The 16,375-nt window shown below is 52.3% G+C and overlaps 1 protein-coding gene across 8 annotated transcripts; it reads left to right on the top strand.

Annotated features, from left to right (window-relative positions):
- Nucleotides 1-371: 371 nt before the first annotated feature.
- Nucleotides 372-16,338, top strand: LOC128779250 (folliculin). Of its 8 annotated transcripts, none has more exons than XM_053911311.2 (9): nt 636-774; nt 5,414-5,487; nt 6,660-6,925; nt 7,769-7,915; nt 8,977-9,198; nt 10,119-10,279; nt 11,718-11,809; nt 13,379-13,566; nt 15,397-16,332. In XM_053911311.2, the coding sequence occupies exons 3-9, from the start codon at nt 6,683-6,685 to the stop codon at nt 15,583-15,585; spliced, it is 1,242 nt and encodes a 413-aa protein (XP_053767286.1). In that variant the 5' UTR covers nt 636-774; nt 5,414-5,487; nt 6,660-6,682; the 3' UTR covers nt 15,586-16,332. The 8 variants fall into 8 exon arrangements, with proteins under 8 accessions (XP_053767290.1, XP_053767284.1, XP_053767285.1 ...); XM_053911312.2 differs by having other exon boundaries at nt 748-886; XM_053911315.2 differs by lacking the exons at nt 636-774; nt 5,414-5,487 and adding an exon at nt 372-468.
- The last annotated feature ends 37 nt before the right edge of the window (nt 16,339-16,375 follow it).

Here is a 16,375-nt window from a genome sequence, read left to right as displayed (position 1 = left end):
GACCATGGAGGGAACTCGGTTACGCACGAACGCACTCCCGCCCGGCCTGGCGCACTCTGGCCCCGCCCCACACGGAGGTCCCAGGAGCCGCCCACCAGCGTCGCAGGTCCAGTCACAGCGGCCGCCTCCCCGCTTCCCCGCCTCCTGTCCGCACATTTCACTGAGTACGGCTTTGCGTGCAACTTAGTAACACCAACGGATGAAAAACCAACTTTTAAATTATAGTGCTTGTTCTGTTTCCTTCAGGAGTCTTAGGATGCTATATTTTCCCTCAAATCGCTTAGAAATCTTTTTTAAATTTAAACATTTCCCCCCACTCTTGAAATGGTTTCCTCCAATAGCCACTGGTATGGATTGAACCATTTCGGGATTTTTGGTGGGGGGCTTGGAATGCGGACGGCGGAAGGGGGCGGTGTGGAGCGCTGGCTCTAGGTTCCCTGCCGGCCTAGGCGTGGCCGGACTCTCCAGGTCTGATCCGGGGCTTGGGGCCCGGTGGGGCCGCGCTCGGTCTGCCGATGGGGCCGCGTTCCGACGGCCCGCGCGCCCCCGTGGGCTGGGTGCATGGGACGGTCCGGCCGGGTCTCACGGCCCGGACTCGGTGCCGCCGCTGCGGTGGGACTCCCAGAGTTCGTGGCGGGCGTGGCTGGGGCTTCCCCGGTCGGAGTGGTGAAGCGGCGCTCGCGCGAGCAGCCGTGCGTCCGCGGGGCTGGGCGCCGGGCCTACGAACTCAAGGAGGCGTCCAGGCCGGGCCGCGGCTGGAAGACGCGCTGTCAGGTGCGCAGCGGCCTTGAGCGCCGCCGGGCTGGGTACTTCCTCCGCCAGAGTTCTCCTCCTCCATTGGGACGGCGCGGGCCCTGCCTCGTCTTTGCGAGGGTGGGCTTGTCCAGTGAGTCCAAGGCGCGGCGGGGGCCGGGCTGGGGCCGTGGGGCGCCTTCGTGGAGGTGGGAATTGCGCCTGGCTATGGCGGACAACCGAGAAACGGAGTGGGCTCGGGGGGCGAGGAAGGGGAATGAGGCCAGAGCGAGGACGGGACCACGGCCTTGGGTTAGCCGAGGTCTGGGTTGGTGTGAAGCGGGTTAGATAGTGAGGGGGTGGTTGGGGGCCGGAGAGGAAAGGGGGTGCCAGGACCTGAGGTGCGTGGCAGGGGGGTCAGGGTGGGGCACCTCTGGGAACTCGAAAGCGGCGATTTGCCACCGTGCGCACACGCAACGCCTGACTGTTTACGCAGGGGCGCTGTGACCTCTTTCCCCTTAGATTGCCAAATTAAAAAGTGACAGCAGCCAATACACAGTAGCGTCGGTGTGAATTAATCAAAATTATACCTACTTTTTGTCAGATTGCCAGAAAATATATTTTGTGTGTGCTGCAGAATTTTGGCAATTAGTGTATGTGTGCCACGAGATGAGAAAAGTTGGAAGTCGCAGTTCTAAAGGGGTGAGAAACTTGACCCAGGGTCCGCGCTGTGAGCCTCGTTGCTTTAGTCTCCTTCAGCGTCGCTGAAACCGCTCTTTGCCTCCCCGCTGCTCTTGTCCTCGGCTGTGGTGTGGGGGACAGGGTGTGTGTCGTCCTTCCTTGCTGCTAGGGGCGTTCTGGCCGGGATCCGTGTCCTCTGAGGCTAGAAGATCGCCCCCTGGTGGGGTGGGCGTGGTCAGGCGCTTCTTCGTTTCCCCTAGCCCAGCGATTGGTTCCTCGCGGACTGACGCCCCGGGCGGTCCGCCACAGCCACAAAGGCAGAGGGCAAGGAAGGGCTTGCTGAAAGGTGGTACTGACACTCCGGCCCTTGGACCCCTGCGCGCCCACGGTGTCCACTCAGGTGGCAGGAGGGACTCCCGTTCACAGCAGAGCAAGTACTAGAGGCACAAGGCTGTCCCTGTCATCAAATAACCGAGAAGTAATGGCACAGGACAGTGTTGCCCTTCCAGTGTCAAGCACCAGGGAGCTCTGTGAACGGAAATGCAGGTGAAACCTGTAGAGATACAATAGCAGAGCCGCCGTGTGGGGTCTGACCAGGAAGGAAAGCTCTGTGGAACTTTCCACTTGGCACCAGCTGACTTCCTGAGGCTCCACTGTGGGAGACTAGTTCAAGAAGCCGCGTGGGGTTCTGATGCCAACCACTGGTTAACAGCTGTTTTAATGACGTATTTATTTGCAAAGTGTTCATGCTTAGTGGTATCTTCAATGCTCTGTGGTCCTATGAGAAGACCACAGGGAGTGGAGAAGAAGTAGGCCCAGGTCCAGGGCACACCACAGCAGTGGGAAGGCCATTCAGAGATCACTGTCCAGGTCCACCCAGCCTGTGGGAGGGGGTGTCGACAAGGACCCAGCTTTTGGGCAGGGGCAGATTTCTGCCTCTTCCTTGGTTCTGGAAGGCTTGTTGGAAAGGAAGAACCGTTAGGCCTACTCAAACCAGATTGTTTTCCTCAGCAGACATCTGGCAGAGATTGGAGTGGGGGAGTGAACGAAGAGCTAGCTGACCTCCCACTCGCTAGAACTCTGGTTGCATGTGTGGTGGTTAACTCTGAGAAGGGGGGTTGGGCCCTCTGTTCTCAGCTTTCAGGTGGTGCCTAGAGAGGCTAAGGAACATACTTGATGTTGCATGGCCTGTTGGGGCTGGAGACAGGCTTTTTTCCAACCCTGAAGGTCTGTGTGACTCTGGAGGCCAAGTGTAATTTGGGATAACTCACTGCCTTCCGGTGGCTGCTGACCTTCTCATTAAGAGTAGGTAGGAACTAGGGTGAGGACTGTTCTTTAGCATTTCATATTTTACAAAGATATTCAAGTATATTTATATTTCAAGAGATCCTTTATGGAATACCGCAGTAGGAATGTAAACTTCAGTGAAGACTTTGTCTTTGGTGTCAGCTTGCTATCAGCTAATGCTCAAAAGGCCTCCCAAGCAGTTCTGAGCCCCTGGGATCCCCAGCTCCTTGCTTGTATTCCACTTTGAGGTTATCTGTAAGCTGCTTGAACTGTTTTTGTGCCACAAAGTCCATTGCTCTAGAATTAGCTCTGATTTTTTTTCTTTACCTACAAAACATCAGGTCTTAGCTGCAGTAGGACTGCCATCGTCCTACCTACTCATTTGGAAATGGCCTAGAATGCTGTAGTCTAGGAGGGACAGTGGACGTGTGATTCTGCCAAATATTGGGTTGGACAAAAAGTCCTTATGTTTTTTTCTGTGAAATAAAAGGCACATTTTTCATTTTTACCAATAACTTTATTGATTTGATTGAGTATGTTGCTATTTCCCACTACTGGCTTCTAGTGGGTAGAGGCCAGGGGTGCTACTAAACAGCTTCCAATGCACAAGACAGCCCCCAGCAAAGGATTGTTTGGCCAAGATGTCACTAGTACCAAGAAACTTCCCAAAGCACTTTTGAAATGTTCAGTGAGTCACAGCACCTTCTCCACACACTGCACAGATCTTTTTGTGTGTTGTGGTTGCGTTTTTATATTTCCTGAAATAATAAAGCATAATACACTGAAAATGTTGCGTATCTTCTTCCATCTTCAATGTTAAAATGGCTGCACAAAAATTCACCAATTTTGATAAGTTTTTTTAACATGCATGCTGATAGATAACTGTCACGATACAATCTAACAAAATTGTTTCTAATGAAGTTAAAGACTACTAGAGGTTAAAGCGCTACTAGAGCCACCATACAGGAAAAAATGTTACGGACTTTTTGGCCAACCCAATATAAAAGTTTGTGTTGGTGCTCTTCAGGTGGCGTGAACCTTGGCCGAGGGTGCTGCTTTGTGTCAATGTCCTGTGAAAGGAGCCTTTATTTCTCTTCTGTGCCTCCAAGGGAAGACGTGGCCTTTACCAGGGTCAACATCTCTGCCTTTAGTTTGGGTCCCTGTACTTCTTTCTCCATCAGTGGTTGCCTCACCCCCTCTTCCTCAATGGATATTTTAAAAGATTTTATTTATCTATCTATTTATTTATTCTTAGAGGGGAAGGGAGGGAGAAAGAGAGGGAGAGAAACATCAACTGGTTGCCTTTTGTGTGCCCTAACTGGGGACCTGGCCTGCACCCCAGTCAAGTGCCCTGACCAGGAATCAAACCGGCAACCCTTCACTTTGCAGGGACATGCCCACACTACTGAGCTATACCGGTCAGGGCCACCGTGAATTTTTAAACCATTATTTTCCTTGATTTCACTGTAGTGAGCTATGTGGACCCTTTATTTAAATTCATCTATCTGGGTCCTCTGTGGTTGTGCTCTTGGATACCCTCAGTGAGCTCCCCGCTTTCTGTGGCCAGAGCTGTCATTTCTGGGCAGCTTCTAAATCACCCAACACCTATTAAGTGGATGCCTGCCATGGGCTGGGCAACTGCTGTGGATGAGACAAAGCTGATCCACTTAGGGAATGTTCATTACAGTAAAATAAAGCTGGGAAGGGGAGAAAGTGACAGGACTGGAGGTGAGAGGTGAGCCACTTTTCTGGGTGGGCTGATTGGGGGGGACACTCCTAGCAGGGGACACACAAGGAGAGGCTGAATGGTAAGGAGTGAAAGGCTACGGGGACTGTTCAGGACCTTTGTCTCCAGCCTCTCTGGTAGCACAGACCAGGCACGTACTTGAGGCCTGCTTCCTATCTCAAACCCTGTCTCTGCTGCTGCCCACTCCCCGGGGAGGACTGCATTTTCCTGGCCACCCCTCATGTCCCTGTGTCTGGTCCCCAGGCATGACCGTCAGACCAGCTGATGTTCCCACGGTAGCCATCTGAGCTCCAGTCCCTGCCTCAGGGACAAGGACAACGGCTGTGGCCGCCCACGTCAGCTGATGTGGGGCGGGTGGCAGAGTTAGCAGGCAGGCTAGAAAGTGGGCTCTGAGCAGGGACACCTACAGGGACACCCCTCAGTGGGGCTATTGAGCAGGCTGTCCCCCAGGACGCACTTTCCCAGGGACTCCCCACTCCCACCGTGCATGTTCACACTAATGCTTTGCCTTCCTCTAGGTTCAGTGTCCCAGGCTAGCGCCTCTGCCTGGCCACGCCTGTGCCTGCAGAGGGTGTTTGACCTTCCTTGGCCTTGTTGTGGGGGATGGGGTCCCCTAAAGAGAAGAGGGTTCCTTATTTGTTTTGAGCAATGCTATCTAATAAAACTCCGTGATGATGGGACTGTTCCATGATCTGCACTGTCCCTTTAAAATGATGGCATGAGCCCATTATGGTTAGTGCACACTTGAAGGTGATCAGTGACACTGAGGAATGGGGCTTTTCAATTTAATTAATTTAAATGAGTTGCCACATGTGCTCATCACTGCTGTGTCGGACAGTGTGGGACTGGGGACTATGTGTGCCCTCTGTAGCCTGGCTTTCAGGCCCTCCCCTGTGACACCTGCCCCATAAGCTGGGCTGGAACTGCCCCCCCTCCATTTCTTTGCTCCTGTGTTCTTGTTTCCAGACCTCCTCCTGCCTGGCCGCCCAGTGGACACGCTCCTCCCGCCGAAGCCTTACCTGACTTTCCCCAGCCAGAGGGCAGTTGTGCCTGCACGTGCATCCACTGCTCTCCCTCCCTTGTTCTCAGCTGCTGTGCTGGGCCCCACCCACCGTGGTCCCCGCCAGGACTCTGCTTCTCTCATCATCCCCACTTTGCTCACTTGGTCTCTGGGGTAACGCTGGAGTTTGCCTCACTGCCTGCCATTACCTGTCACCCTGTGTAGCTCTTCCTCACCTTCACCTCTCAGCTGTGGAGGGCCCCAGGCTCCATCGCAGAGCTCCTGTCCTCACCCAGCACTGATTGCCCTGCTGGGCTCTGCCCCCGTGTTCCCGCTTACCCTCCAGCTCTGCACTTGGAGGCTCACCAGGTGTTGACTCTGGGTATCCTCCTTGCCCACTCCTCCAGTCCTCTCTCTTCTTTTTTGTTGGTCCCAGTGACTTTGCTCCCTTCTTCACGCTCTACAGCCCTCCCGCGAGCTGTCAGTGGGGGTACAGTCGCGGTCAGACTGCTCCTTTCCGCCTCCCACTGCTCACTCTGGCCTGGGCACCACCTCTTCTCCGTGAACGAGGGGGAGACGGCAGCTGGTTTCTCTGGGTCCCTCCTGGCTCCAGAAGTCTGTTTTCTGCACAGCAGCCAAAATAGTCCTTTTAAAATAAGTTCAATTTCTTATGTTTCTCATCGGAACTCATCAAAGGCTCTCCAATCCCTGGAAAAAAAAAAAGTTCAGGGTCTTACCATGGCATAGAAAGATCCCTGAAATCCTCTTCCTCCTAGTTTTCTGCCCTTGTTCCCCCAGTTCCACTGACATTTGGACCTGAGCTGTGCTCTTCAGCCCCCCATGGCTCCCACCCTCAGTCCCTTCAGTTCCTGCCTGAGAAACCTCCTGTCTGAAACCATACCCTGCCTCTCCAGGGACTCTGCCCTTTCATTCCCAAAGCAGCCCTCCTAGAGGGTTGTTACCCCGGAGCCCTCCCACTGTTCGAACTGAAAGGCTTTCCGTGAGATTGTGGAATGACATGTTTCCTGCTCTGTTTGCTGGAACTCGTGGGCAGGGGTCTGTCTGTCTGTCTGGTTCCCTCTGCACCCGTTGCAGTGCGGCACAGAGCAGCCACCCAGGCCCTGAGTACCAGAGCTGCTACAGTGCTGGGCGGGGGCACAGGCCAGCTGACTGCTGGCAGCTGAAGGTGTTTCCCCTCCTCCCCCAACGCAGGCTTCTGCTGTCTCCACGGCACCATGAACGCCATTGTTGCTCTCTGTCACTTCTGTGAGCTCCATGGTCCCCGTACTCTCTTCTGCACTGAGGTTCTGCACGCCCCGCTTCCGAAAGGGGCGGGGGACAGCTGTAGCCAGGGTGAGCAGGCAGAGGAGGAGGAGGGCGGCATTCAGATGAGCAGTGGGACCTGCACTCACAGCCCAGCCGAAGGGGCCAGCGCAGAGCCCAGCAGCCCAGGACCCAAAAAGTCGGACATGTGCGAGGCAAGTGTCTCAGAGTGTTGCGGTCTTCTCTTTCTCTACAGGAGCTTGTACTTGTGCTGTGTGGGGGACCTCCTGGGCAGTGAATAGGTCCCAGGGTATAAGGGGTGGGACCTCACAGAGGTGTGGTCTTCAGGGATGTGTGCAGACCATTCTTCATGGACTGACTTTGCTTCTTTCTACGTCCCCTTAGTTCTTTCCCTACCTCCCAGCTTTTGCCTTTCCAGCCACTCTGCCAGCACACTGCTGCCGCCACCGTCACAGGTACCTTTTAGCCCTGCCCTGGACACGCGCGTCCCAGGCTTACTTCCTGCCACCTGGTGTTCTTGAACATTTTCTCCTTGTGGGTCCTGGGCGTTCCGCTTTGTGCTGCTTCGTCAGCTCTGGGGAAACGGGGTCTGAGTTCCCTCACCAGGCCACTTGCTCATGTGAGGGACCTGGGTTGGAGCCTGAACTCAGAGGTAGTGTTCACACCACGCTGATGTCCGTGGCCTCCTCCTGAGACCCCAGAGCTCTGTGTGGGCCCCTTGGCAGCTGTGAGCCTCAGTTTTGCCTTCTGTAGGATGGGGATTCTCACTAATTATCTCAAGGCTGTGCTTTGAATTAAATGAGATAACGTGTACAGAACTTTTTATAACACCTGCTACACAGGTGCTCAGTTGCTTAGGTCTGTTATTCACACCCTGTGGAAACCTGTGTGGCCTTTGCATCCTGCTTCTCCTAGTCAGGAAACCCTCAGGCAAGTATAACTCTAGATGCCAGGAAAACAGATGGCAGTTTGCATAAGTTATAAAGTGTGTTGCCTACTTTCCGACTAACTGGTTTTCTTTTTCTTGTCATGGGCAGGGCTGCCGATCACTTGCTGTGGGGCACCCTGGGTACATCAGCCATGATAAAGAGACTTCGATTAAATATGTTAGTCACCAGCACCCCAGCCACCCCCAGCTATTCAGCATCGTCCGCCAGGCTTGCGTGCGGAGCCTGAGCTGTGAGGTGAGCACCGTGATGTGGAAGGGAGGCGGCTGTCTTCTCAAGGATCTCCTGCTTGCCAGGGCTCCCAGTCTCGGTGCCAGCTGCGGAGAAGAGGCAGAAGGCAGCCCTGTCGGGCAGGGGACTGGCAGGTCTGGGAGCACGGGCACAGGGCAGCCTCTGTCCTCCAAAGCTCTGAAATGTGTCATCCTGCACACAAGTGTTCTACGTGGTTGCTAGCTTATCTTAAGTGCCAAACTTTTATTTGTTGATTCTTCATGGACATATTTCTGAGACATGAACTATTTCTAGGATATGTAGTTTACCCTATCAAACATCACCATTTTTATTTTCTCGGTCATCATGTACCCTCAGACTCTACTGAGGAGGGAATCCATTTCTTTCTACACCACTTTGCTGATGTTGAGTTTGAAGCTTAGTTTCTCTGTTTTCTTATCTGTCACAAAGAATTCATAATCCAGTTACCGAAACTTCTGTCGCCACACCCACTTGGTCAGACAAGCTGAGCTCCCTCCCTCCTGGGTCTCACTGACATGGTTGCTGTGTGCTGGCCTTCAGCTGTCCCCTCCTCTTGATATCCTGCCGCTAATCTGCTAGCCCAGGCAGTCACGTCTGACAGAATTGTGTGTCAAATGGGGGTGACTGTCCTGAGAGAGCCCTGGATTCTCTCCTGCAAATAAAGAGTGAGGTGGTATTACACAGACTCTGCAGTGGCCCTTCTCACCTGCCAGCATTCCAGGGTATTCCAGGTGAGTGACACCGCCAAACTGGAGTCGGGATAGATTGGTCATTTGTATAGGAGTTACCATGGCTCAAGGTAGAAAAAAGTAATGAACCTACTTTAATGGTCCTTGCATTCTGTGATAACAAATGTTATCTTTAGAAGTTTGATCCCAGGAGCTGATGAAAGCAAAATTTTCCTCTCAACCCTGCCCTTCCCACTCATCCTATAATTAATGGTGGCTCATATGGGCAGAAAGGATCCTCCCAGCAGGAGGGGTTAATTGTGCATCATTAAAGCAAGGAGAGGACAGTGTCCTGGAGGGGCTGTGCTTCTGTCCCAGGTCTGCCCTGGTCGCGAAGGCCCTATCTTCTTTGGGGACGAGCAGCATGGGTTCGTGTTCAGCCACACCTTCTTCATCAAAGACAGCCTGGCCCGGGGCTTCCAGCGCTGGTACAGCATCATTGCCATCATGATGGACCGGATCTACCTCATCAACTCCTGGCCCTTCCTGCTCGGGAAGATCCGAGGGATCATCGATGAGCTCCAGGACAAGGCTCTCAAGGTGACGCCTGCGACCAGGGCAGCGGGTGGCAGTGGGCGGCAGTGGGCTGGAGCAGCCTGTGAGTGGGCAGCCCTGTGGCTGCCGCTCTGTCTACACTGTTGACTCCTGGCTTCAGAATCGGGGGTGTGGCCATATACCTGGTGGTCTGCCAGCCCATCCTGCTGCCTTACTGGTCTCTCTTGAGTCTTGTTCAGCCCTCGTGTCCTTGCTGCAATCAGACACCGTGGTTTCATCCCCACTGCCTTTGCTTCCTCTGACCTCCATTCCAAAAGCTTGCTCAACTGGTCGTGCTGCAGGCCCCCCTCCAGCTTCCGTGTGGCATCTCGGGACAACCTCCCACAGAGGTTGGCCTTAGTGACCCAGCACACTTCTCACAGACAGCATGTGCCCTCAAGCCCCAGTTTTTTCTTGTTCATGTTTCTTGTCTGTTGCTGGGACGTGGGGAATCTGCTCATGGTAGGGTCCCGGCACGTGTGGTGGCAGCCATGTTGAATGGTGCTCATTTGCTGGCTAGAGGGGGTGGAGGGTGCTGGTCACATGCCCCTGCACCCTCAAGGTCTGAGTCGTGAATGCCTCCACGTGCACGGAAGGGGGAGGACTGGAAATAACTTTGAGAATAAGAGTAATGGCCACCTTGAACACATACACTACCTCGACGTTTATCAAGTGCCCAGTGAGTCTGGGGTAGTGTGGTACAGGAGAACGTCTCAGCCAGTTCTTCTCCTTAGGTGTCTTCTAATGCAACTGGGGAAGCAAACCATTCTGTGTGCAGTTACAAGACTGGGGGCATTTTCTGTATTCTGCATCAGGGAAGTAGAACATGGGGCAGTCTTCAGGAGTGGCATCTTGAAGGTGGCTGTGAACAAACTGGGCTGCTTGGCTGATTTGTTCAAGGGCTACCCCTGTCCTGTGCGTTTCAGGTATTTGAAGCCGAGCAGTTTGGGTGCCCACAGCGAGCCCAGAGGATGAACACAGCTTTCACACCATTCCTACACCAGAGGAATGGCAACGCTGCCCGCTCCCTGACCTCCTTGACAAGCGATGACAACTTGTGGGCATGCCTGCACACCTCCTTTGCTTGGTAATGAGATTCTCAGCTCTCTCAGCAACTGTTAGAATAAGAGCAGTTACCGGATGTTGTTTGGATTGTGCCCGAATCTGGGAAGAAGAGCCATCGGTACCTCCGTGGTGTGTGCTTGTTTAGCGAGCACTGAACTGAGTGCAGTTGTCCCCCGACTAGGTGCCGGGCGTTCTTATGTAGAACTTACTCCCCAGTGATGTTTTAAAAATGGCATCCCCATTCCGAGACCAGTGACCCCCCTCCCTTCTTTGTACACAGCGGTGAGCATTGGTCTCACACAGCTTCTGTGGGTCAGGAGGCAGAGGGTGGCACAGCTGGCCATGCCTGGCTCTGCTTCTGAGGAGTTCTGGGTCAGCTAGGGCTGCACCACCTGAAGGTTCAGCTCCCTCATGGCCGGCAAGTTGGTGCTGGCTGTGGGCAGAGACTCCTCACCATGTGGGCATCTGAGCCAACTTCTCTCAGAGTGAGTGAGGGAAGAGAGGGTGAGGTAGGACCTGCAAGGTCTCCTGGCCCAGCCTTGACAGGTACATGTTATTTCCAGCACCTGCTGCTGGTGAGAGGCTTGCTGGTCACTGGGGCCAGCCTTGGCAGGAGGGAAGGGTTAGTCTTTACCTTTTAAAAGGAGGAGTGTCAGTGAACTTGTGGGCATGTTTGAAATGACCACAGTTTGACCTCTGGCCACAAGCTGTTTTTGTTCCTCCATTGCTAGAGAGACTCTTTCCAAAAGCTCCCCCAGATTCTCATCCCTGAGCGGTGTCAGCTGGAAGTCCGTGTCTTGTCATTTAAGGTCTTGGTGGGCGAGGGTCCTCCGGGGAGCATCCTGGAGGGCAGCTCCCCAGCACCTGCAAACTAAAGAGAAGGGTCTGTGTCCCCACCCATCCGGCACACATTCCTGCTGTCCTTTAAAAATCAGTTTTCTTAGGAAATTTTAAAACAGCCCCAAGTAGAATAAATAGTACAATGAAATATGCACCCCTATCGTCTAGCTTTAGCATTACCAACATTTTACTGTTTTTTCATCTGCCCTCTCACTTTCTCTGAGGGTGTTTTTAAAGCAAATGTTAATTGTGTCATTTCAACCATAAAACCATTCTTATATCCAACACCCTGTGTCATCCATCCCAGTCTCAGTTCACTTTTCCTGTTCTGCCTCAGAATTGGCTTTTGAATTGGATCAGAACTCAGTGCGTAGGCTGTTCTAAAGCTCTCAGTCTGGGATAGTGCCTCCCACACACCGAGCCCTGGTTGTCCCACGCCTTTTGTGGGAAGACCTGGGTCGTTTGTTTTGGACTTAGCCATCGTATTGTGGTATTGCTCCTATTGCTCCTCACCTTTCTTTACACTGTTTTCTATAAACTAGTAGTTAGGTCAAGAGGCTTGAAGCGCTTTAGGTTTATTTTTCCTTTTGGCAAGAACACATCACAGCTTTGTTCTTCAGGCTCCTGAAAGCATGCGGCAGCCGGCTGACCGAGAAGCTCCTAGAGGGCGCGCCCACTGAGGACACATTGGTCCAGATGGAGAAGCTCGCGGGTGAGAGGGGAAGGGCTGGGCTGGAAGCCCTCTGTCTGCAGTGGCTGCTTGGGGTTGTCCCAGCCCTGTTGCCTCCTCCGCACTGGCTGGCCAGGGGAGCTGATGGCCGGGCTTGGGAGGAGGAGCCAGGGAGCAACAGCTGCAGAAAGCTTGTCCTTTAGTCTTGGTGTTTGTATTGTGATTTCCTGTCTCATTTTCCAGGATAGTCCCATGAAAGAGTCTATGATCCCAGGAAAGGTGGGAAAATCCACCATTAGGGCTGTTGGGCTGTGCAGAAGATTGACTGAGTGAAGGTTTTCTTGTCCCTGTCTCTTCTTTAACCAAGCGCTAGGCAGTCTCTTATTCTTTGCCCTTTAACAAGAAAATGTTCTACTTCTTTCAGTTGGATCCAAGGCTTCCATCAAGGGCAGTGGATCCCAAACCTCACTGGGACCTGGGCAGCCTCGCCAGGCTTGCGGTCAGACCCTTGTGTCTAGGACTTAGGGGCCTGTGCGTTTACATCACTTCGCAGGGGTTTCTGGTGTCAAGACCAGCAGCCAGAAACCTCTGGTCTTGGTCCTGCTGTGTTTTTCCTTCGGAGATGATTCAGTATTTGGTGATTTAGGTTCTCAGTCTCAACTTGTGGTGCGTGTTGCATATATTTTGTTACTAATAATGCTTGATCTGCTTCAGTTTGCAAGTAATTGACCTTCTTGATAAGTTGGAGCCATTTTCAGGTTACTCCTGTAGTCAGGTGATTTGCACACACTTGCATTCAAACATGCTTTCCTGAGCAGGGAAGAGGGAGTTGAGTTTCAGCGAAGGTAGAATGTGTTCAGAGAAGAGAAAACCTTGTCACTGTGCATTAGTTGTCCCTAGAGCAGTTTGTTACTGTAGGGAGACAGTAAGCATAGTCTGTGGGTGAGATTTTCTGCTACAGAGAGCCAAGTGTATCAGGAGAAGCACTTTTACAGAGATGGAAATGCAGGGCTTACTGTGTTGTGATCAGAGAGGTTCCGGGCACATAACTGGGAGTCGGACACACCTGCCTTCTGATCCTACTCTGTTACTCTCCGTTCCGTGTGCACGGGCACAGCCCCATCCTTGTGGGTCTCACCGTTTGTGAGGATTGTCAGGAAGAGTAATTGAAATAACAGATATTTCCTTATCACTGAAGTGGGGAGAATAGTATTGACCTTAGGACCATTGAAAAGACTAAATGAAATAATATGTCGAAGCCCTTAGAATAGTGCCTGGCTGTGGAGAAGCAAGCCATTGCCGTTCCTAGCATTTGCTCAAAGTTTCCCACCCACAGTGAACAGCTGGCAGCCTTGCAGTGGTGTGCTTGACAGTGCAGAGTAAGGCTCCTGACTAGGTACACAGTGACTGGACCCTCCGGCCCACGCCAGGGCTCCGAGAGTAACAGGTGGCATAGACAGTTGGCCAAAACCAAGAATCAGTGACATCTGGTGGTTGAACCATGAGATGTTTTGTGCTGACAAGGTCACGTAAAGAGACTGTTGCATCCAGGAAATGAAGGAATCCAGGGGACAGCATGTTTCATAACTGTCTTTATTGTCTGTCTTGCAGATTTGGAAGAGGAATCAGAAGGCTGGGACAATTCTGAGGCTGAAGAGGAAAGAGCCCCTGTCTTGCCAGAGGGCGCGGAGGGGCGGGAACTGACCAAGTGCCCCACAGATTCTTCCTTGCTCTCAGACTGTGACAGCTGGCAGCCCAGAAAGCTGTCTGTGTTTAAGTCTCTTCGGCACATGAGGCAGGTAGGTGGTAGAGGGCCAGAGCCCTGATCAGAAACTCAGAAGGAGATTCCAGTCCTCACCTCCCAGCTCATCTGTGTCCAGCACACTTTTGTCCTTTGGGCCCATCGTGTTCAAGACCCAGCAGGGATTGGCCGGTGAGGGGTAACCAGGAACCTCCTTAGTGGGTGGATGAAGCCAATGGTGGGCATCTGGAGTCTCTTAGCTGCAGGATTGGTGCTGCCTTTTCTTTAATGATGTAGGTGTTTTCTTAAAGGCCTGGAGGGTAGGCTTCTCATGGTCTGCTAATCTTGTCATTCTAGAACCTTTTAAAGGAACTGAATAGCTTTTGTGTGTGTGTGTGTGTGTGTGTGTGTGCGCAGCCTAGATGCTTTGCAAATTTAGAATGATGGCTGCTATAAGAAATTGGAAACAACCTGAATGTCCAACCATAGTAAATGTGTTCAAACAATGGACTATCATTAAATAAGAAAGAAATGCAGTATGTTGTGTAGGGTGGTACGTACATATTTACAGTCTTGTACTGCTTAGCGATGGGAATACGTTCTGAGAAGTGTGTTGTCAGGTGACTCCATGGTAGTGTGAACATCACAGAGTGTGCACACGCAGACCTAGATGGTGTGGTGTGGCCTGCCACTGTGGTTGTGCATGCTGTGCTGTTATGCAGCTAGCAGTGCAATAGGTTTGCTTACCAACATCACCACTGACAGCTGAGAAATGCTGTTACTTCTCAATGGCTGTGGCATCTCTAGGTGGTAAGATGTTTTCAGCTCCATGACAGTTTTATGGGGCCACTGCCATGGGGCGAGTGGCCTGCCATTGACTAGCAAGTTAGCAGACGGTGCCTGACTGTGTGTGCGCCAAAGACAGAAGTCTCGCCCACAGCAGGAGGAAGGCGTTCCTAGATTACAGGAGCGGGTTGTCTCTTTGTATAACCCTTTTCTGTATTTATTTTTACAATAAGCATGAATTTTATCAAAAGATAGTTGTTTCTGTTTTGGAAAATGGAGTAAGAACTGATTTAATGGCCACTGCTCTGTGGGACTTCTGGATGAAAAATGGTCATCCGCTCAAGTCATGTGTTTGCCTGAAATCCCCCTTGTGTGCTTGCATGAATGAAAATCGGACAGACTCTTGAATTTACCTGGAGGTGGGAGCACTTCGAGGCCCTTGGGGTATGGTGAAAGGCAGTGTCATAGCCCCTTTGTGTGTGTGTGGTCATGTTCATGAGCCATGAGACAACGACTGGACTCTTTTAAATGTCGGTGTCATAGGGGTTAGTGAGAGGGGGGCTGCAGACGGAGGCTGGTCTAGGTTGAAGTGGAGTAAGGACAGGCAAACGAGGTGATTGTGACTCTTTGATGACTCCTGGGTTGAAAGCGTACTAGCTATAAAGGGCTCTGGCTGTTGAGCTGACCACGTCGGTGTGGCCTTTCTGGTGGGGTGTATGTTGGGGTTGTGTAGAAGCCCTTGTTCTGCATGGGTCCCGAAGCCTCACAAGCCTGCCACTGACCTTCAAGTGGTTCTGCAAAATGTGTGCAGGTATGTGTGCAGAAGGAAGGTAACTGTTGCAAAAAGCTAATAATTTTTCTGCTTCAAGGTTTTGAAAATAAAATTGGGAAAAGATCTTATAAAATGTGCAAGATCAGGTTTTTCAGGTACAAATCTGGGGTTTCTATCTGCCTCCCTCCAACCTCAGGCCCACCACCAAGCCTCCCTGAGATGAGGAGTGGCTTTCTCCTGAACTGCCGCCCTTTACTGCGAAAGGACGGTTTCTAATGAACACACAGGTAACACCAGTGGGCAGAAAGCACTGAACTCTGTCCCTCTCAGGTCCTGGGCGCCCAGTCTTTCCGCATGCTGGCCTGGCACGTTCTCATGGGGAACCAAGTCATCTGGAAGAGCAGAGATCCCGACCTGGTGCTGTCAGCTTTCGAAGTGCTTCAGGTAGGAGGGTCTTTATTCCTGTGTGCTGCACTGCAGGGCCTCGTTTGTCCACAGTGGGCTTTAAAACTAACCTGACTTGGGGTGTGGCTCTGGGGGCATCAGTGGCTCAGTGCGAGGTGCATTCCTGCATTTGAGGTCTGTGTGCTTCCCCACTATTAGCAGCGACCATCCTTTATGGCACAGGTGGCAAACACAAGGCCCATGGGCGGAATTTGGCCCTCCACCTTGTTTTATCCCGCCCGGCGCCTTGTTTCTACCCAGCAGCAGTGCCGAGCTCTCACTTACTCCTGTACTGTTAAGGAGTTGAAATTACGTTCGGCCCTTTGAAGGCAACCGCAAGGCTTACGTGGCCCCCAGTGGAAAAGAATTTGATACCCCTGGCTTTCTGGGTTTTATCTCCAGTGAAGATTCTGTACTGTCCTGACAGGTTGATAACTAATTACCCTGTCTCCCCCTCCCAACTCCTGAACCCCTCTCAGAGCCATAGGAGTGGCTCCCAGCTGCCAGAAGCATGTCTGCCTCGGAACAGAGCAATCTGCTCCGGTTGAGTGGGGTGTGGGCATAGCCTGCTGTCACTGTCCCAGAGGGGTGCCAGGTTCCAGGGCCTGAGTTTGGCTCTGACATACTTAAGTTATCGGAAAGCGTGGGAGGACCTGCCACCTGCCTAGGACTTTGAGAGCACAAAATGGCTATGACGCGGTCTCTCAGAAAGCTTATAATCTCTTTGTCAGATGAGGGAACACACAAATATCTGAGAAATAAAAGAACTACATAAGAATTAATACCATAAAGTGAAGGGCAGCGTGAGTCACATATGACCAGTGGCCAGCACACACTGTAGAGGGGCAGAGTGACTAGGAATGCC

Source organism: Desmodus rotundus, chromosome 9, assembly GCF_022682495.2.
Source record: "Desmodus rotundus isolate HL8 chromosome 9, HLdesRot8A.1, whole genome shotgun sequence".
In the NCBI taxonomy this organism is placed as follows: Eukaryota; Metazoa; Chordata; class Mammalia; order Chiroptera; family Phyllostomidae; genus Desmodus; species Desmodus rotundus.
This window is presented reverse-complemented; position numbering and strand designations above follow the sequence as displayed.